We start from the raw sequence: 22,811 nt of genomic DNA, 5'->3' as shown, positions 1-22,811 counted from the left end.
GCTAGCCCTTTATTCTCTTCTACATACCTTCCGTCCTTTGTTTTTAATTTAGTTATTCCTTGTTTTAATTTCCTTTTTTCATTTATGTATCTGAAGAATGTCTTATCCCCTTTTTTCATAGACTGAGCTAGTTTTTCTTCTGCCTGCGCTTTAGAAGTTCTTATAACTTGCTTGGCCTCTCTTTGCCTAATCTTGTAGATTTCCTTATCTTCATTGCTCTGTTTTTTTTTTTTCTGTTTTGCGGACCGTTTTTTGCGTTCCGTATACGGTCCCATTCATTTCAATGGTTCCGCAAAAAAAAACTGAATGTACTCCGTATGCATTCCGTTTCCGTATTTCCGTTTTTCCGTTCCGTTGAAAGATAGAACATGTCCTATATATGGCCGCAAATCACGTTCCGTGGCTCCATTAAAGTGTATGGGTCCGCAAAAAAACGGAATGCATACGGAAATACATCCGTATGTCTTCCGTATCCGTTCCGGTTTTTGCGGAACCATCTATTGAAAATGTTATGCCCAGCCCAATTTTATCTATGAAATTACTGTATACTGTATATGCCATACGGAAAAACGGAACGGAAACGGAAACACAATGGAAACAAAAAACGGAACAACGGATCCGTTTAAAACGGACTGCATAACACTGAAAAAGCCATACGGTCGTGTGAAAGAGGCCTAAGGCTCAGGCTTCACAGCGACTCCTGAAATTCACAATGACACAGTCGCTGCTAAAGCTATAAAATGTAAAAAAAAAGAAAGAATAGAAATAGAACATGATAAGATGTAACATAATAAATTACATACAAATTGTATAAAATAAAATGTTACATAATAACATTTAAACAATAAACATAAAATCTTAGAATGTTTAAACAATAGTTTCATCTGGATGAAGTTTCTCCTATTATGGCGGTGGAGCCATTTTTACCCCGGAGCGATGCTTCGGTTCACCTTGTACGTTCGGATTTTATATATACTTCCCAACTCATCTAAAATGTCATCAGTGTCACCGGCCTGGATTTATGACACTTCTACATCAAGTCATTTTCTATTAAAGGTCACTTGCAGATTAGGCAGCCGCGTGTATCTGGAAAAAACTGCAAAATGAAAACTTATTTGTCCTTCACACCGAATTGAAAGAAAAAAACAAACAAAAAAAAACCCCCTAGCCTCTGCAGAGCCATCAACTCCATGAAACCGTGCCGTGCAGCAGAACCAACACGCCGTGCGAACTGGCGCTTGCCGTGAGGGGCTGCTGCACAAGCGTTCTCTGCAGGAACTGCGGACGTGCGGCGCAGGCCCGAGAGTCAAGAGCTCTGTCATTATCAGTAAGCCGCGAGGCAAATCAAAAAAACTCCTTCACTTGAATGGCTCGTTACTTGCCTTAGTAATTGGCGAATATTTCAACCTTGGACTGTGTGACTAGAAGTCCTGATGGACCTTGTGAAGAAGACGTGTTGAAAATCTTGCCTTCTGTACGACAGGACAAATCGATCACCTGTTTTGATGGAATAGCAGGCTGGGACTTGTAGTTCACCACGTGTAACCACACGAGATATGCTAAAGACATTTCCCCACAAAGAGAGGAAATGGCGCATTGCTAGGGGTTCAAACATCTGGGACCCCGGCCCCACAGGAGCATTAGTGGACCTTCAGGTTTCTCAGTTTTTCTCCTTGAAACTGCAATTAAGGCTACATGCACACGACCGTATATGTTTTTTGCAGATCCATTGTAATAATGCCTATCCTTCTCCGCAAACTAGAAAAAACTAGGACATGCACTATTTTTTTTGCGGAGCAACGGAACGGACATACTGATGCGGACAGCACATGGTGTGCTGTCTGCGTTTTTTGCGGACCCATTGAAATGAATGGGTCCGCATCCTAACCGCAAAAAAAACGGATCGGACACGGAAACAAAATACGGTCGTGTGCATGAGGCCTAAGGGGCATCTTTTCCCAGTCCGCTGCATGGTGCTGCTCCTCTGTAATTCCTCCTGGAGGGTTCTCACACAGTCTCACTGCTGACAGTGTCGGCCTCTGTGGGGACGCATCTTATTGACAAAGCGGCCAATTTATTTATAAACTTCCAGGAGGAATAATGGAGGAACGGAACCCTGCAGCAGGATCGGTTCTCTTCTTTTTTAAATTCTTTTTACAGAAGTTCAAAAGCTACATAGAACAACAAATGTCCTCTCATCAATTCAGAGCAGAGATGTAAAACTAAGCCGTATCTGCAGAATTACAGAGAAGAGAAGGAGAGAATCCCTCGATACAGGTGGAGATATGAGGAACCGTGCAGTATTGGGACAGGCTGTGACAAATGGTCATCAAGGGTAGAATTCTACCTGTTAATCTTGTTCTTAGTTCAGACCAGGAAAAATAAAAAAGGGCAGGGGCTGTGGAAGTGGGAAGGAAGGGGCAAGAAAGAGCGGAAGAAAGAGCGGAAGATGTTATTACTCTTTGGCCTGAGCGCTCAATATCTTGATGTAAGAGGGGAGATAAGTTCAAACCATATCTGTTGTAAACCATTACGGGGAATGAATGATGGTCGGCGTTAGAGGGTAGCCTTAAAGGGCATCTGTCTGCAGATTTGTCCCTATGACACTGTCTGACCTGTTACATGTGCGCTCGGCAGCTGAAGACATCTGTGTTGGTCCCATGTTCGGTCCCATGTTCATATGTGCCCGCGTTGCTGAGAAAAATGATGTTTTACTATATGCAAATGAGCCTCCTAGAGTCAGCCAGTGTCATAGGGACAAATCTGCTGACAGATGCCCCCCTGAGGTTTTTCTCCCGGCCGCGCAAGGTCCTGAACGCGCACGCCGCCGCACATGCGCCAAGGTGACTTATTCCTGGCCTGTATAGTACAGAGACAGCGCGCGCCTTCGCGGCTCTGTACTATACTGGCCAGGAAGAAGTCATCATGGCGCATGCGCGTTCAGGACATTGCGCGGCCTGGCCGGGAGAGAATCTCCAGTCTTCTGCGCAAGCGCGGCCCGGCGGGATTCGACAGGAGAGGTGGCTGTAACCAGGGGAGACGAAAGACAACAATCAGGTAAGAGGGGACTTATTTTCTCAAAAAGGGTGGGAATTGGGTAATAAAATGTATTTAGAAAAATGATCACTGTCAAATCATTAAGAGATTTAACAGTGATCATTGTGATGGGAATAGCCCTTTAAGTGCCACAAGGGCGGGCCCTAGCCACTCAGTGCTCCTTAGTTCTTCTGCTCTGCATCCCTAGACACTCCCCTCCTCCTGCACTTGATTGACAGGGCCAAGTGTGTGAGAGCCATGTCCAGGAAAACAGAGCGGAGGAGCTAAGGTGCACTGAGTGACCTGGGCCCGCCCTTATGGCACTTAAGCCTTAATTTAATATATTTTTTTTTTTTTAACAGCTATTGCTCCTCAATGCAGCAATGGATCAGGGGAAGTAAGGTATGTTTTTAGTTAGCCCTACCAGGCATTACGGCTGGTTTAATAGGGTTGATCCTGCAGACAGGTGCCATTTAAAAGGGTTTTCCCAGTTTATAACCAATGGAATATTTATGACTGGTATAGGGCTGACCACTGGGACAATCCTGTTAATGCGCTGCACACATTTGCTGTTTTCCCAGCATAGCGGCGACCAGCTATCCACTGTGCTGGGAACGACAACAACTGAATTGGGTCGGCTGCAGTTCCCGGCGTGGGGACAGTCTAGAGGGCCAATGTGCAGGGGAAAAGCAGAGGTGGTGACAGAGCTAGACAAGTGCTGCATCCACTTCATTCAGGATTAGTGGGGGTGTCACACCCCATCGATCATATAGTGATGGCACATGCCACCACTTTATAAGACGGGAATACCCCTTTAAGTAAAAGATATTCAAGAACTGGTAGTTCTACTTCTAGTATTTCCACATGAGGATGGCTGACCGGTCCCTTTTAGCACCCTGAAAGACGAGGCCAACTGAAGGACATATCAATAGAGATGACTGCCTTTATCTAGACAGCCATGCTCCATAAGTGGGGCGGTAACTCGTCATCAGTAATGAGCCCGTCTGATACAACATATGGGAACAGATGGATTTTTCGGAGATGGACCCTCTGTTTTTTGCACAGGGAAGGGGTTCGCCTTCTGCCAACGAACAGAAGATATGCACCAGGCATGAGAAGATTTAATTCCAAGTCGTCTGTACTTAAAGCACTAGCAATTATTCCGCTGGGCTGCATGAGAGCACAGAGACGACGAAGCGTTACCGAGAGGAGCAAGCAATTCTCAAAATGAGATCCATCAAAAGAAAGGGAAAATCAAAGAATGTTTTCCAGTTTCTTTAAAGGGGTTGTCCCACAAAAAATATTCTGCAGTCCCTGAATCTGAATAGTTTTGTAATGGCATGTAACCAATAATTTTGTATAGCCAGTGAGTTATTCAATAAAATGTATCTGATTAGTGCCACCTGCTGTTTGTTCTTTTTCTCTTTTCTTTGTCCTGCTCACTGAGAAGGCCGCACATGCTCAGTTCCATCCTTCAACTGCCTCCTGAACTGTGATAGGGAGAGCATGGACACGCCCCCTGAGCTGTGATAGGGAGAGCTGAGACACGCCCCCTGAGCTGCAGCAGAAAAGACCCTCCCCTTGAGCTGTCTGCTTGATATAAATGCAGCAGAACAATGAATGTGAAGAAGATCTATGGAGCCATGTGCGGTACAGGGCTGGTTCTAGCTTTATTAGAAAGAGGTTGTTATGGGTTATAGGATTTCCGATTAAATTTTTTTTTTTACATGGCATAATTTAGGTTATGGTTTTTAAGTGTGGCATTGACCCAGCTCATAATGACAGGTCATGCTAAAACACGAGGACCACCCCTGCGGACCCTAGGTAAGTGAATTAGGGAACTGCTCAAAGGGAATGACCAAATGATGCAAACTGGCACAGTATACCTCACTCTACACTGAAGCCCCCTGCTGACCATGTGTACACACTGGACTGGGTGGCCGCAGCATTCATAGCTCTCAACATGATGGCAGTCAAGTTATTTTCTTATGGGTTCAAATGGCTGCATCCACATCCGAGCAAAAGAACTAAAAGCATTCAGCGCACGCACAGAAGATTCTGCTGTCTTTGTCTGCGCAGGTGCAGAACACCTTGGAGGTCTGACCTCTAGGATCACCATCATTCCCTTCTAAGATTTTCCTGCACAGCAGAGTTCTCGAGCACCCACCTCCACGGGGAACTGTAGCCGATCTGATTCACTTCAAAAACAGCACTAAATCAGAGCTGCGGATCTTCATTCTCAGAATCAGTGGGCGTCTTCGAGGTTGCACCCTCACAGATCATAAAGTGATAGCATATCCTAGGCATATCAACCTCTGGGGTGCACTATCAAGAACAGGGCCCCAGAATGAATAAAGAGCATGCCGTGCTTGCTAGGTTTTCTCCATTGACTGCAATAGGACTTCCAAAAATAGTTAATCACAGTTGGGACCTGCCCCTATCAGACATTTATGGCATACTCTATCGCTATGCCATAAAAGTCCAGGTTGGCATACCCTTTTAAATACTACAATTTTGCTGCCACCACTAGGGGGAGCTTTAACGCTTTCTGTATACTGTTTCTACATTTACTTCATTAGCAGAATGGTCTGCAGTAAGTTTTACTGCCCTCTAGTGGTGGCTTTTTATACAGGGAATTCAGAGCTCAGTCTGCTATAAAGATATTTTAAGAAATTAACCAGTGAAGAACTTGGATCGATTTAAAGACTAATGTTCAAGGGTCTGCATTCCCTATGAATTTCAACTTTTATACTATTATTGCAGTTCAGTTCCTCCCAGGCCTGCAGAAAAATGTCAAAGTTCATGCATTGTCCTGAAAATTTGGCAGAAGTATAACCCATTGTCTGGCAGTTTTGGCATAATAAGCCTCCTAAAAGAAATCAAATGTAAAAAAAACAACAAAAAAAAACTAAACAGAAAAAACAAAAAAAATAACACATTTTTTGTGGGTGAAGTTTGTCTTTGTCAAAAATGATGACTGATCTTACCTTCTGTCGGCATAGTCCGTGTCGGCGCCCCCCCACCAGACGTCAGAATCGTCTTCAGTGTCGGCTGAGTCAAAGTTGTCATTTTCGTCGGCGGCAGGACAGCATACAAACTCCACGCCCCGGAACTTGTCAATGCCGCAGGGCAGCAGCATGCCGTAGTCATGGAGGCTCATGCTCCTCTCACTGCAAGACTGGAAAAGGGTAAAGCTCGGTTACAATACAGCAGACGCCTAGCGTATAACCGTCCGTATAGTCAGGAACGCACTTCATTGGCTTCCTACAGAATGTGCGCTTCAGATAACTGCATTAGCTACGTATTAGAGCAGATAGAGGTTGCTTTGACACTTTACATTAATTGCTGTAGTTTTATACACGTGTAGCAGAGCTGAGTTTGTTAGGCTACGTACACAGTAGCGTTTGGAATCCGGTAGCCTAATTCGGCTGAGTAACCATAATGGGATCCGGCAGTTATCTGTCCGCTTTTCTGGCATAAATACCATGTTTTTGGCGGGAAAAAAAAACATTGAAGGCAATGGTTTTTGGTCCGACCTACAGCTGGTATTTGTGCCGGATCAGCCTAAGTTGGCCATAAGTATCTAATGTTTCCAGGAACCTCCTGATATCGTGGATAAGAAAGATCAGGCATACTGGGTTTTAACATGCCTGATCTTCTGTTCCTGAACACTGATGGCCTATCCCAAGGACAGGAAATCATTGCTAAGGTCCTTCCTGGAAGCCCCCTTTAACCCTGCCTACTGGTAATGATCTATATGACATTCAGGGGATTTAGAGCGGGCCATAACTCTTATGTATTTTATTGGCTGCTGGTAGGGACATCTGGATACAATATCAATATATCATAGCTCATACAAGCCTTGAGGCTAGGTCTATTTTCCAGCTGCTTTTTGTTACAGTGTATCAGTCTAGGTTACAACTATCAGTGTGTGCTGCTGCTGTGCTTGATTTCCTATAACGATACATTGTAACAAGCACTGTGCTGTGTTAAAGTAGGGCTAAGGCTAATGTTAACAATGGTGGCCAACACTGCACAGTGTACTGCGCTATGTTGTCCGGTAAAAGGACAGAAACCATTACGAAAACCTGATGGAACCCTTTATAGTCAAAGTGGACCGTCGTGACAATCGTTGGTGTCCATCATATAACGGATCCTTAATATTGAATGCCAGATGTGAACAGAGCCTTTTAGTCGGAGCTGTTTTTAGCCTGTGAAGGTAAATAGGAATGTTTCCATTCAAAGACAGCAAGCAGCTATCCTGAAAATGGGGAGGAATCAAATCAGGATATTAGAAAATTTCTGAATTTTTCTTTATACGACGATTACAGGGGTTTTCAACACAAACAACCTGATGACCTTTCCATAGACTGGTCAGACTGGGGGTGGTCCAACACACAGCCACAGGGTCCAGAAGTAAACACTGTATGGAACCGGAAAACCACAGCTCCGTACACTGTGTAGTGGCTGTTCTTAGGTACTGCAAGTGATGCTCCAATTCAAGCGAATGATAGTTTACCTGCAGTACCCAAGAATGGCCACTACACAGTGTAGAGCGCTGTGGTGCTCACTGCATACTTCTGGAACTTGCGGCTGCTGCTAACTGCTAATCGGTGGGGCACCGTGTATCAGCCTGTATTAATGTGAATTCCAGGAATAAGTATACATTTTTTTGATTTTTACCCGAATGCCACAGCTGACACCAAGTGTTTTACCGTGAATTCTAAGATTCAGGAAAAAAATACATTTATTGCTTATAAGGCCGATATAAAGAGCTCCATTGAGGACATCATCAGGGTAAGATGTCTCTTGCAACCCTCACCTCTCTTTGTATCACATGGGTGTCGCCAGGTGCCATGCTGAGAAGTGGTCGATGGGGAGCTGGCTAATTTGTTCACAGCTTTGGTGACCGTTACTTACTTTACTCTGTATGTTATCTTTTGTATATATCTTTTATCATAACCTTGTAACTTTTTACTCACCTAAGTCACGTTAAGCCTATTTATTCCCGAGTCTCGGAATTCACTGTAATGCACAGACCCCCACCGATCTCTTATCCTATGGATAGGTCATCGATGCTCAATTGGCGAGAGCAGAGGTGCACCCACGGCAAATAATGTAATAAGGACCCTGCTGGTGCTCATTGGCGCCCATAGGTGGTGGAAAAGGGGCTGCTGTGTTCCTTCAGAATCAGACACTGTTTCTGCTGATCATGTGGGTCCTAATCTCCACTGATCGAGCACAGACGGCCTATCCAAGGGGTTCACCATCAATTCTTCAGTCCCAGAAACCTCTTTAATGAACACGCGACTCGCACTGCGGTATCCACAGCCTCGCCCCTCTTCTGTTTACAGTCTCGTTTTACGGAGCCGCCTTCACTTGTCTGTTCTAATAAATGTTATTTAGCTAATAAAATGTCACTTAACTGCAAATGTTCTCCTGATCTACATCTGATCTGCCGGGACTCGCTGCCTGATCTGGTATTCATAGCGGAAAGGGGTAAAGCCGGAGTAAAATATGGCCGCTCAAATAAGTATGGGAGTGTGTGTGAATAATATAAGCATTATAATGCACCGATAAACACGTGACTGTGGTAAAGTCTAAAAAAAATACCGTAAATGTCATGTAATAATGCTCCAGACTTAGCAGAGCTGAGTTTGTCATTAATGTTTATGTAACCCAATGTGAAAATCAACGTGTGTTCTCCATGGTTTTCTATTGGATTGCAGAATTAGGCAGCTAGCCCAAAAGAAACTATTTAGTCACAAATTCAGCTCTGCTACAACTTCACTAAACAACACTAAAGCTGCTAATGAGCATTGGCCAAACCCAGACTGGCCGACCCTCTAATATGTTTGAGAGTGTCCTAATACTCTCCCCCTACAGATGCCGGGGAAAAAGAAGGATCAGGCAGTTGGATTTCAACATGTCTGATCCTATGTTCTCATGGGGCAGCTGACGCATGTGTAAGTGGTGGCGGGAGGAGTGAGGAGGGATAGCTGCCGGCTGAACCCTTCCTGAAGGTGGACGGCCACTTTCATCCATGGGACTGCAAGTACACTTTGCAAGCCAGAACAAAAGAAACGGTTTTCTCGCAGATCCAGCTCTGCTACATCTGTGTGCAGAGGTTTCCCAAACATGACTAATGATAAGCAACAGCAGCAGCTCTGTATATGAAAAGCTGTGCCATTAACCACTGGTGGGATATCATATATGCTTGTTGACAGTTTCCAGGAGACCGATTTCCATTTACGCTGCATGGAAATCTTTTCTTCTATACAAAAACACTGCGTTATTTCCACACAAATGCCACGGCGAAAGGGCAGCGGTAAAGTCAGTAGGAAATATGAAATGCATGACATTTTTCTGTCATATTTTGTCTCACTTGTGTTGCGCATTTTTAGGTCCACAGCAGTTTTGGTGGAGGTGGGGGGGGAGATATGCCTGTTTTTTTATTCAGGTTTTTTTCCCATAGGGCAAGAAAACACAATGTCAAAAATGAAAAATGTGCGACCAAAGAAACCCCATATAAAAAAAGAAACGTGAATGAATTTCAAGTTTTATTTTAATTTTTTTTCAAGCCTCCCACCACAAAAAAAATAAAAATAAAAACTGACAGCAGTGTCCACGGCAGGGTGCGTGGTGTCCACCTTCCATTGTTTTCACTGGAAGGCAGCGCTGCAGTTTGCACGCCCAGCAGTTTAAAGCTGTGACTGCGCTAAGAAGGGACATGTGACGCAGCGCCCCGGTGGACGGCAGGTGTCCGTTCGCGGTTCAGCTCCATTCAATGGCTATAAACCATGAGTGGGTCCGTGGCAACCAAAGTGAAAAACTGAGGCAAAATCCACCATGTAAACATTGCAATTGAAAACTGGCTTCAGTTGCCCATAGCAACCAATCAGATTCCATCTTTCATTTTTCACAGCTCCTTTGGAAAATGAAAGGATCAATCTGATTGGTTGCTATGGGCAACTGAGTCAGTTTTCCTAGGCCCCAGTTTTGATAAGTCTCCCATAGTGTTTTGTTGGATATAAAACTTCTGTATAGGATATAATAAAAAAAAATTATAATAATAAAATCACTGATATCAGAAAGGCTACATGCACACGAACGTGGTTTGGTTCCGCATCCGAGCCGCATTTTTTGCAGCTCGGGTGCGGACCTATTCACTTCAATGGGGCCACAAAAGATACGGACAGCACTCAGTGTGCTGTCCGCATCCGTTGCTCCGTTCCGTAGCCCCGCAAAAAAAAAAAGATGTCCTATTCTTGTCCGTTATGGGGACAAGGATAGGCATTGTTACAATGGATCCGCAAAAAAAAACGATGCCATACGGACGTTATCCGTTTTTTTTAAATTTATTCGCGAATCCGCAAAACACATGCGGTCGTGTGCATCTAGCTTCAATCAGGGACCTGTCAGGCGGCAGGTCTGCGGAGATCTGACTCACCGATAGACATGGTGACATTTTATAATGAATACGTTTAGCATGTCCGTTACCTCTTTGGCTACAGTGTGCCAGTGCAGATGCGTCTCACAGATATCCATCTTCTCCTGGTGAAGGAAACGGCATTTGTCAGGAACCAGAAGAGCGTCGCTCACAAATTCCCCGACTGCAAGACAAACACAACAAATAATGATTAAAGGGGCACTCCAAACAAATCCCTGTGTAATGTGCAGTGCAGGCCCTGAAGGGGGCGGAGCATGACATGGGGAATATCTGTGTCATGCACCGCCCCCTTTAGGCTATCAAATACTGAGTCTATGTACCGTAAATGCCTATAAAATGACAAGTTATGCATCTAATATTGGTTTATAATAAGAGCCATTTTCAACATCTCTGCTTGCATCAGAGAAGGAAAACATACATTATATACAATATGGACATATGCATCCTCCACTTGTTCCCACCTAACTTTAAGGACTTAGGGTACATGCACACGACCGTTACGTCAGTCCGCGTTTTTTTGTGGGAGGCACATGGACCAATTAATTTCTATGGGACCTGAGCAAATGTAGACAGCACACGAATGTCATCTGTAGAATTCAGCAGCGTCAAATGTTTGCAATTCTGGGGTTGTGATCATGGCAACTTGCCAATCACGTGATTTAATATGAGCATGTTCGACCAGCTCAGTGAGACGGACACAAAGTAAGGAACAGAACAAACAGCAGGTGGCGCTATACAGATACATTTTTTTGATTAGCTCAGTGGCTATGCAAAATGTTTAATTACATACATCTAGAAAAGTATTCAGATCCAGGTGCTGGTTTCAAAAATGTAGAATATGCTTCGCAACATTTTACGTATAGACCCCAAAGCCAGCGGGAGTTGCAGACCCCTATACAGGTTATCCTAAACTGCTGTCAGGTGTGTAAATTATCATGTCAGCCATCCAAGCAGCACATTGGGGAGCAAATCTAGAGGAAAAATGGGGTCGGGGCAGATAGCAAAGCAGTACACGAGAGGCGCCCCACTGTGCGGAACATGGCAGGGCCCAGGCTCCGTTGGAACATAAAGCTATAGGAATAGGAGTTCTTTCACTGCAGGAAGTTCTCCCGCCACAGCCCCAAATTCCAGCAGGAAAGACCGAAGAATAGAGATGGGAGGAAATCTGGAAATACAAGACTTCATGCTGGTCAGTGCAAATGGAGGAGAACATCACCCATGTGAAAACTCAACGAATACCCATCATACCTCATTAACGAGGGTGAAAGGAGCTGATTTCTGTGGACCCTGGTGGACCTCCGAAGGTGCATGTGGCTCTCAGGCTTATCGTTTGATGGAGGTCTCAAGCAGGGACCCCCGCTCTACCCATAGACGTTACATAAAGCTCCCGGGCCCCAATACTAGTGACTTCTTATGTGGAAGACAGTCCCTTAAGTCCCTGCCTGGCCCACAGCCCTGGGTTATGATTGTTACCTCTGTACCTCAGCCTCTAATCTCATAGTTGCCAACTATCCCGAATTTACCGAGACTGTCTCCGAGACTTCCTGCCCCGAGCTGAAAAGGGGAGGGGCTAACACAAATCCCACCTACAATTGGGTGTTTCCAGCCATTCTGGGGCGGGGCTTATGATGCATTGCCAAACAGGATCCCCTTTTATCAAAACAGGCTCTAATAAGCAGAAAAAGGGGAGACCACCTACCCGAGTCCAGGAAGAGTTGGAAAATATTCCGGGTGCTGCGGGACCCTCCCTGCCCTAAGGGATTTTGGATCATGTGACAAAGTTGAGGGGGCTGCACTGCATCACATAAAGGGGGCAGCTGTGACTAACCCATAATACCTGGTCTCTGTGGGTTGTCTCAAGCAGATCTACCCAGAGTCCGATGCCTCTTTGTACAGTAATGGGCACAAATCATCCTGACACTTTCTTCAGTCCGTTCAAAATTTGAACCCCCCCGGCCCCCCAGGACATATACTCAGACTAAAGCTGCCCATACACTTCACGTAGCTGTCAGTCTGCTGCTCACTCAGTCAATTACTATTCCTCTCCGCTATATACGTGCACAACCGGCTCCGCTGCGCATGCATTTTCAGTGAAAAAACAGGGAAAAGCGCTGCTGTCAGACGCGGTGACGTCGGATAACCTCCTGCATAAGCAAAGGATTGGGAGTGTCCAGTCGCTCTTCTAGTAATCCCCATATAGATGAGATAGTCAGTCTATTCTGTTGAACTGTTGAGCGTGGGCACTGTAAAGGGCTCGTCCGGTGTCAAGACACTGATGATCAGGGGTGGACTAGGCCCTGGGGAAAAATATACTAAAAGAGGCTCCATGTTGCAGGGGGGTCCAAATTGACAGAAGATGAGACAACACAAGTAAGTGGGGTCAGCAATACCATAGCACAAAATACCGCCCCATCAGAACCAAATACCACCGTGCAGCACAATATACTGCCCCAAAAGTCCCTCTGTGGTGTCCAGCAATAGCTGCCATGTTCTGTCCTTCTCCTCCAGTTGTCCCCGATTACATTATAGAGAAGGGAGCTTAGGAGGAGAGATGCGGGTCATGTACGGTCACAGGCTGGGTACATTACTGCTCAGAGCTCATTGTGTACCTGGACAGTGGCAGAGAGGAGGGCATGGTCGGGCATCGACCCACTGGGACATTTCCCTGTAAGGTCTATGGGCGATCCGCCCCTGATGATGACCTCAGGATAGGTCATCCATATGAGATCGGTGGGGCTCCGACTCCTGTCTTCCCCACTGATCATCGGCGCCTTCCTCTTTCTGGTGGTGGTGCAGTGTAATTACAGCTTAAGTGAATGGGATGAACAGCTGCAATTACCCAAAGCGGACGGCATGCAGGTAAACCTTGAATATGGTACAGCGCTCGCACGAGTGGTACGACCCCTTCAAACAGGTGATCAGTGGAGGTGCCGGAAGTCAGACCCCCGCCGATCTAAAATTGATGAGGACTGGTCATTAATATCCTGAAACCGGGCAACCCCTTTAACAAACATTGACCCGTCTGTACCTATGGGGGCCATGCCCACATCCCATTTTTTGCCTGATCCGCAAATCTCACCCCAGATCATATTCCTGAGAAAAGCCCTTTCTACTGATGGGAGTGAGAAAAAAATGGAACTCACACGAAAACTGTCCGTATTCTGTGGACCGAAATACGGACACGAGGCCTTACTTGTCCTATCTGAGGCAGCAGTAATGGCGATGTCCTATACCAGGGATGCTCCAACTGCGGCCCTCCAGCTGTTACAAAACTACAACTCCCAGCATGCCCTAATAGCTGTAGGCTGTCCAGGTATGCTGGTAGTTGTAGTTTTTGCAACAGCTGGAGGGCCGCAGGTTGAGCATCCCTGTCCTATACATATGTTACCACACCAGTCCCTTCTTGGGATGGAAAATTCCATAATCTGTCAACAATTAGAAGTGGTAACATCTAGATGATAAAATATTCTGGATTATTGGACTCACAAGTAACGACTAGTAAAAGGCAGACAATCCTCCTCAGGCCTTATGCACACAACCGTGTCTGTACCGCGGTCTGCAAACCACGGATTCACTAAATACAGATGACCTTCTGGGTGCACGCCGTATTTTTCTCACTTCTGTCCCTTTTGTGGAAAGGAATAGGAAATGTTCTATAATAAACGGACGTACGGATGCTGGCAGCGCACGAATGAAATCCATGAATTTTTGTGGACACAAAGAAATGAACTGGTCTGTTCGCAATCCGTGAAAAAAATGCAGACTGGACATGGACGCAAAATACGGTGGTGTGCATGAGGCCAATCAGAGGCCTTTTACTGATCTTCTGCTTCTGGTCTTGTGAAACTTCATAGAATACTGCCTGATTATCAGAAAAGACGAGGCCACAAGCAGAACTCGGCTCTAATATAACGCGGCGTCCCGCAGATGTATAGGAGAGAGGAGGACAGCAGCCACCCCAGGAACCATCTCTGATGTCTCATGCGCGGACTACGCCAACGGGATTTAAAGTGATTGACGGAGGAAGCTCGTACAGCCCTTGGACGGAAAACAACTTGCACGAGTTTGCCAAATCTGGAAATGGAAGCAATGATGGCCTGTCCGAAACAGACGGAAGCTCCCACAGACCTGATCAGATGTGTCAGGTCCAAACCGAGGGAAAGGCAGCGGTTCAGACAGGTGGAAAAGGGAGACTAACTGAGCATGAAGGCCTGCACAGGAAGCGCTAAATGGGTTACAATTTCACGGATGCGAAATAGCACTTGTGTATGAGTGATTATATACACTGCTCAAAAAAATAAAGGGAACACTTAAACAACACAATGTAACTCCAAGTCAATCACACTTCTGTGAAATCAAACTGTCCACTTAGGAAGCAACACTGAGTGACAATCAATTTCACATGCTGTTGTGCAAATGGGATAGACAACAGGTGGAAATTATAGGCAATTAGCAAGACACCCCCAATAAAGGAGTGGTTCTGCAGGTGGTGACCACAGACCACTTCTCAGTTCCTATGCTTCCTGGCTGATGTTTTGGTCACTTTTAAATGCTGGCGGTGCTTTCACTCTAGTGGTAGCATGAGACGGAGTCTACAACCCACACAAGTGGCTCAGGTAGTGCAGCTTATCCAGGATGGCGCATCAATGCGAGCTGTGGCAAGAAGGTTTGCTGTGTCTGTCAGCGTAGTGTCCAGAGCATGGAGGCGCTACCAGGAGACAGGCCAGTACATCAGGAGACGTGGAGAACGCCGTAGGAGGGCAACAACCCAGCAGCAGGACCGCTACCTCCGCCTTTGTGCAAGGAGGAACAGGAGGAGCACTGCCAGAGCCCTGCAAAATGACCTCCAGCAGGCCACAAATGTGCATGTGTCTGCTCAAATGGTCAGAAACAGACTCCATGAGGGTGATATGAGGGCCCGACGTCCACAGGTGGGGGTTGTGCTTACAGCCCAACACCGTGCAGGACGTTTGGCATTTGCCAGAGAACACCAAGATTGGCAAATTCGCCACTGGCGCCCTGTGCTCTTCACAGATGAAAGCAGGTTCACACTGAGCACATGTGACAGACGTGAAAGAGTCTGGAGACGCCGTGGAGAACGTTCTGCTGCCTGCAACATCCTCCAGCATGACCGGTTTGGCATTGGGTCAGTAATGGTGTGGGGTGGCATTTCTTTGGAGGGCCGCACAGCCCTCCATGTGCTCGCCAGATGTAGCCTGACTGCCATTAGGTACCGAAATGAGATCCTCAGACCCCTTGTGAGACCATATGCTGGTGCGGTTGGCCCTGGGTTCCTCCTAATGCAAGACAATGCTAGACCTCATGTGGCTGAAGTGTGTCAGCAGTTCCTGCAAGACGAAGGCATTGATGCTATGGACTGGCCCGCCCGTTCCCCAGACCTGAATCCAATTGAGCACATCTGGGACATCATGTCTCGCTCTATCCACCAACGTCACGTTGCACCACAGACTGTCCAGGAGTTGGCAGATGCTTTAGTCCAGGTCTGGGAGGAGATCCCTCAGGAGACCGTCCGCCACCTCATCAGGAGCATGCACAGGCGTTGTAGGGAGGTCATACAGGCACGTGGAGGCCACACACACTACTGAGCCTCATTTTGACTTGTTTTAAGGACATTACATCAAAGTTGGATCAGCCTGTAGTGTGTTTTTCCACTTTAATTTTGAGTGTGACTCCAAATCCAGACCTCCATGGGTTGAAAAATTTGATTTCCATTTTTAATTTTTGTGTGATTTTGTTGTCAGCACATTCAACTATGTAAAGAACAAAGTATTTCAGAAGAATATTTAATTAATTCAGATCTAGGATGTGTTATTTTTGTGTTCCCTTTATTTTTTTGAGCAGTGTATATAAAGATATTACAGGTCATAAATCCCAAACGAGTGTTGTGCACATGCGCTGTAACGTGCAGAGAGACTGAGGAGGAGCTGAAGGGTCCCCATCATCTAACCTCAATGGTTTATAATACTTTCACACTAGCGTCCCTGGATTCCGGCAGGCTGTTCCGTCGCCTTCCGGATCCAGCAATCTGTATGCAAACGGATACCATTTGTAGACGGATCCGGATGCGGATCCGTGTCACAAATGTATTGCAGTACTGGATCCGTCTCTCCGGTTGTCATCTGGAAAAATGGATCCGGTATTTCTTTTTCATATTTTTTAAGGTCTGCGCAGACCGCAAGACCAGATCCGTTTTTCCAGAACACTTCGGGCCGGATCCGACATTAATGCATTTCAATGTAAAAGTGTACAGTGACTGAACTGAAGACATCCTGATGCATCCTGAACGGATTGCTCTCCATTCAGAATGCATTAGGAAAAAAACGGATCAGTTTTTTTTCCAGTATTGAGCCCCTGTGACAGAACTTAATACTGGAAAAGAAAAACACTAGTGAAAGTACCCCTAGGGCTCATGCACACGAATGTATTTTTTTTCAGTGTCTGTTCCAGTTTTTTTGTAGCCGTATGCAGAACCATTCATTTCAATGGGACAGGAAAAAAAACGGAAATGACTCCACGTGCATTCCGTTTCTGTATGTCAGCATTGCTGTTCTGCAAAAAAGAACATGTCCTATTCTTGTACATTTTGCAGACAAGGATAGGCATTGTTACAAAGGATCCCCCCCCAAAAAAAGCACTATGGATTTCACACGGACGTCATCCGTACTTTTTGCGGACCGCAAAATACAGACTGTCATGTGCATGAGCCCTTATCCTGTGTTATATATATATATATATATATATATGTGTGTTATTTGTCATTGTAATCATGTCTTTGATGAGGAGATACTTGCTGAACAGAACTAGAAGCCTCATTAAAGACTATACACTGTGTGCAGAATTATTAGGCAAATGAGTATTTTGACCACATCATCCTCTTTATGCATGTTGTCTTACTCCAAGCTGTATAGGCTCGAAAGCCTACTACCAATTAAGCATATTAGGTGATGTGCATCTCTGTAATGAGAAGGGGTGTGGTCTAATGACATCAACACCCTATATTAGGTGTGCATAATTATTAGGCAACTTCCTTTCCTTTGTCAAAATGGGTGAAAAGAAGGACTTGACAGGCTCAGAAAAGTCAAAAATAGTGAGATATCTTGCAGAGGGATGCAGCACTCTTAAAATTGCAAAGCTTCTGAAGCGTGATCATCGAACAATCAAGCGTTTCATTCAAAATAGTCAACAGGGTCGCAAGAAGCGTGTGGAAAAACCAAGGCGCAAAATAACTGCCCATGAACTGAGAAAAGTCAAGCATGCAGCTGTCAAGATGCCACTTGCCACCAGTTTGGCCATATTTCAGAGATGCAACATCACTGGAGTGCCCAAAAGCACAAGGTGTGCAATACTCAGAGACATGGCCAAGGTAAGAAAGGCTGAAAGACGACCACCACTGAACAAGACACACAAGCTGAAACGTCAAGACTGGGCCAAGAAATATCTCAAGACTGATTTTTCTAAGGTTTTATGGACTGATGAAATGAGAGTGAGTCTTGATGGGCCAGATGGATGGGCCCGTGGCTGGATTGGTAAAGGGCAGAGAGCTCCAGTCCCACTCAGACGCCAGCAAGGTGGAGGTGGAGTACTGGTTTGGGCTGGTATCATCAAAGATGAGCTTGTGGGGCCTTTTCGGGTTGAGGATGGAGTCAAGCTCAACTCCCAGTCCTACTGCCAGTTTCTGGAAGACACCTTCTTCAAGCAGTGGTACAGGAAGAAGTCTGCATCCTTCAAGAAAAACATGATTTTCATGCAGGACAATGCTCCATCACACGCGTCCAAGTACTCCACAGCGTGGCTGGCAAGAAAGGGTATAAAAGAAGAAAATCTAATGACATGGCCTCCTTGTTCACCTGATCTGAACCCCATTGAGAACCTGTGGTCCATCATCAAATGTGAGATTTACAAGGAGGGAAAACAGTACACCTCTCTGAACAGTGTCTGGGAGGCTGTGGTTGCTGCTGCACGCAATGTTGATGGTGAACAGATCAAAACACTGACAGAATCCATGGATGGCAGGCTTTTGAGTGTCCTTGCAAAGAAAGGTGGCTATATTGGTCACTGATTTGTTTTTGTTTTGTTTTTGAATGTCAGAAATGTATATTTGTGAATGTTGAGATGTTATATTGGTTTCACTGGTAAAAATAAATAATTGAAATGGGTATATATTTGTTTTTTGTTAAGCTGCCTAATAATTATGCACAGTAATAGTCACCTGCACACACAGATATCCCCCTAAAATAGCTAAAACTAAAAACAAACTAAAAACTACTTCCAAAAATATTCAGCTTTGATATTAATGAGTTTTTTCGGTTCATTGAGAACATGGTTGTTGTTCAATAATAAAATTAATCCTCAAAAATACAACTTGCCTAATAATTCTGCACTCCCTGTATTGTATAAATAACTATACTCCAATAAAGGGCTATCGGAAAAGCTTTGTTAAAAGGACCTTTATGGCATTTTATATTCTATAAATGTCCAGGTTCCACCTCTGGAATCCACTTCTAGCTCAAAAACAGGTCCCTGAAGGGAATGGGGGAATGGAGAGTGCACCTATTGGACAGTTATGGCATATCCTATTTACATGCCAAAAATGTCCTAGATGGAGCACCCCTTTAAGATTTCCCCTTCATCAGGAGCAAGTGGCTTATAGCATAAGCAATGCGCCGCACAGACCTATGAGAAGAAGGAGCGCCCGGCGGCTACGGCGCACGTGAGTATAATGCTGCTCACTAACATACCATCGCAGCCAGGGCTTCAGTAGTGTCCTGGTTGCCATGGTAACCGATCGGAGCCCCAGCATTACACTGCTGGGACTCCGATCGGAACAGCCCACTGCCACCAATGATGGGGGGGGAGGAGGGGGACCCTGTGGCCACTGCCACCAATGATTAATACTGGGGAGGGAGGGGGGTGGGTTTGAGTTACCAGAGGGGGCTGATAAGAGGGAGAGGCTGGGGGGGGGCACATGAGAGGCTGGGGGGGGGCACATGAGAGGCTGGCTGCCATGGTCAGCTCCCTGCTGTTGTGTGCACAAAGCACAGGGCAGCAGGGAGAGTGTAAAGTCCTATTCACCCTAATAGAGCTCTATCAGGGTGAATAGGACAAGGGTTCTAGCCCTTAAGGAGGCTAATAGTTATTAAATAAAAAGTAAAAAAAAAAAAAATTTTAAACAAACCCCCCCCCCAAATATAGAAAACAATTTATCGCAATATATATCGCATATTGCACATGCTTAAAATTATATCGCAATATAGATTTTAGGCCATATCGCCCACCCCTACTTACAGGGCTGTCTCACTTCAGCAAGTGGCGTATTGGGAGGCATTTTGGGGTTGGATAACCCTTTTAAGGGTAAATACACACGTTCAGGATTTATGTGTGGAGAATCTGCACTGAAATCCACAAGTGTTTGCAGGAAAATCAGTGCAGACAACCACATCAATTGGTGCAGATTTGATGCGGATTTTACGCTCTCCATTGTAGTGAATGGAGAAAATCAGATCAGGAAAAATAAAATAAAAATTGACATACTGCGGATTTTAAAATCCGCACAGAAAAATCCACACCATGCACATGAGAATTTCAAATTCTCATAGAATACAATGTACAATACCTACAGTGCGGATTTTCTATGCGAAAAATCCGCCTGCAATCCTGATCATGTGCAATTAGCCTAATTGGTGGCAGAGCAGCCTCTTGAAGATTTTTTTTCTTTTCTCACCCTCCCTGCGGCCGTGCTGCGGGCCGCAATGCACGAACACTGTCCGTGGGGCATCAGCAGCGGATAGCGGACCCATTCGCTTTGATGCCATTCTGCAATAAGATAGGACATGTTCTATCTTTTTGCGGAACGGAAGTACGGGACGAAACCCCATGGAAGCACTCCGTAGTGCTCCTGTAGGGTTCGTTCCGTGCTTCCATTCCGCATCTCCGGATTTGCTGACCCATTGAAGTGAATGGGATGCGGAATGGCCACAGAACGGCGCCCGTGTATTGCGGATCCGCAATACGGCAACGGGAAGCATACGTTCGTGTGCAGGAGGCCTAAAACTTTCATTCAGGAATGGCTTTACAAACGGCGCTTGCGCTGTGTGTCACCCAGAGCCCACTCGCTGCTGGCGATTCTGTTTGGCAGGAAGAAGCGGAGAACCAGCTTTCTGCCAATAATCTCCTTAAGCAAATCAGATGACTGGGATTGCTCTTTTTTTGATCTCCATACCCGTTTGATGTACGAGTTTGTGTTTCGTCGTCTTGCATGTTGAGCTTAAAATTGTGAAAATCTGATCTGGTGAGAAAAGTAAAGCAATACGGACTTAGGAGACCTGAACTGCGTTAGGATATATGGCGCGCTTTATAACAAAGCCGGCTTTCTCCCGGGAAGCTGCGCGTTCCTATAAGAAATGATCCGCCTCTCAATATTTCAACCAGATTTAATTAGATTCCTGCATTCTGCATCAGAGAGGCTGATTTTCTGAAATGCGGTAGCAAAGGATCATGGCCCAGACAAAAGCTGTCAGGAAACACGTAGCCAACATCTGGACACGGGAGGTGAGCAGCGCGCTGGTATAGAAAAAAAACAATGGGGCGAGGGTGGGTATCTGACTGCTTAGAGGGGGGTAAGGTTCAACAGATTGCAGAGTGGATATTTTGCTAAGTTTTCTCATTTTTTGACTATTTAGGACTCTAGTTTTAGAATCTTAATATACAAGCAGCTGTTGTTTTCCAGAATCTGGAATCGGCCCTGTGATACCGCTCCGCATCCAAACATTAACTCTCGCATGTGCGGTAGAAAGAGCTGCAAGATTTAATCCATATGCAAATGAGCAGGTAAGTGCACCGAGGGCGGGCCCACTCTGTCCCCGCTTCCTCTGCCAGCCCCTCCCTTTCCTTCTCGATTGTCAGCAGACAGGTGAAGAATAAGATCAAGGAGGAGAGGGGGGGGGGCTCACAGAGGAAGCAGGAGGGGCGAGGGTGCATGGACCTGTCCTCGGTGCACTTAAAGGGAACCGGACATCACCTTTAGGCTGCCCATACTAACGGCAGCATAAAGTAGAGACAGGTGAGTTGATTTCAGCGGTCTGTCATTTATAAGTTAAAAGTAAGTGGTTGCCGAGAACCAACATCACAATCATTGCAGACTAGGCCTGGAAAAGAGTCACATCCACCTGAGAAGAGTCCAGGTTATTTATGAACTCCCGCTCTCCTGGCCATCTGCTGATGGCTGACAGTCTTCTACCTAGTTTTCTCGCTTTCTCTCTAGGAGAGAACTGACAATCATCAGCAGATGGGTGAGAAAGCAGGAGATTATAATAACCAGGACTCTTCTCCAGTAGATTTGACTCTTTTCCAGGCCCTGGGCTGCAATGATTGATGCTGGTTCTCAGCAACCACTTACTTTTAGCTCATGAGTGACACATCGCTGACATCAGCATTACTGTGACTATTTTATGCTGCCCTCAGTGACGTCAGCATAAAGTTGATGACAGGCGCACATTTGCATATGGATTTAAAAGTTTATTTTCTCCAGCAGATCACTAAGCATTTCCTGCTGATAAACTCCCCTTTAGAAGGATATTCCAGTCTCAAAAATGTATGGCATACCCACAGCATATGCCACAAATGAAAGCAGGAGATTGTGGTCCCGCTGTATAGCGCTCTGGTGAGACCACATCTGGCATTTGTGTTTAGTCCTGGAGATCTGAGATTTAAGAAAAAAATTAAAACAGTGGCATACAACTTAAAACACAGCCATTGCGTGCATTGGAGACCGCAATTTGTGGTCCCCAAAACTCGGGCAACATCCATGCAGTTCCCGCAGACGGATGTAGACCCATTCAACTTAAATGGGTCCGTTATCCGTCCGCACTGCAAAAAAAAAAATAGAACAAGCCTCCATTCCGGACTGCACATTCCGGATTAAGGAGAACGTCCACATCCGTGATGCGGTGAGAGGGCCCGGCCCAATCAAGTGAATTGGGCCTGAGCTGTAGTAACCCAGCAGGCCCCGCCACCAGGGGCTGCTGCGAACCCCTGCCAATCTGCTACTGATTCCCTTTCCTAAGGATAGGTCATCAATCAAGAACCTGGACAACCCCTTTAAGGGTCCATTCACACGTCCGCAAAATGGGTCCGCATCCGTTCCGCAATTTTGCGGAACGGGTCCAAATCCATTTATTTTCAATGGGGCCGGAATGTGCTTTCCACATCCGCGGATGCACGCTTCCGCATCCGTGCTTCCGTTTCCGCAAAAAAATTGAACATGTCCTATTCTTGTCCGCCATTGCAGACAAGATTCGGCATTTTC

The 22,811-nt window shown here is 45.7% G+C and overlaps 1 protein-coding gene across 3 annotated transcripts in view; it reads right to left on the bottom strand.

The window, feature by feature from the left end:
* LOC120994554 (amyloid beta precursor protein) overlaps positions 1 to 22,811 on the bottom strand; it is a 243,880-nt gene that overhangs the window by 88,028 nt on the left and 133,041 nt on the right. For all 3 annotated transcript variants that reach the window (XM_040423206.1, XM_040423205.1, XM_040423208.1), the window contains 2 exons: positions 10,537 to 10,649; positions 6,024 to 6,214 (listed from right to left, as the gene is read on the bottom strand). In XM_040423206.1, the coding sequence (XP_040279140.1) occupies positions 6,024 to 6,214; positions 10,537 to 10,649 (304 nt within the window). The remainder of the gene's footprint in view (positions 1 to 6,023; positions 6,215 to 10,536; positions 10,650 to 22,811) is intronic.

The sequence above is a fragment of the Bufo bufo genome, chromosome 3, assembly GCF_905171765.1.
Source record: "Bufo bufo chromosome 3, aBufBuf1.1, whole genome shotgun sequence".
Taxonomy (NCBI): Eukaryota; Metazoa; Chordata; class Amphibia; order Anura; family Bufonidae; genus Bufo; species Bufo bufo.
The sequence above is the reverse complement of the archived record's forward strand: the minus strand, read 5'-3'. Positions and strand labels throughout refer to the sequence as shown.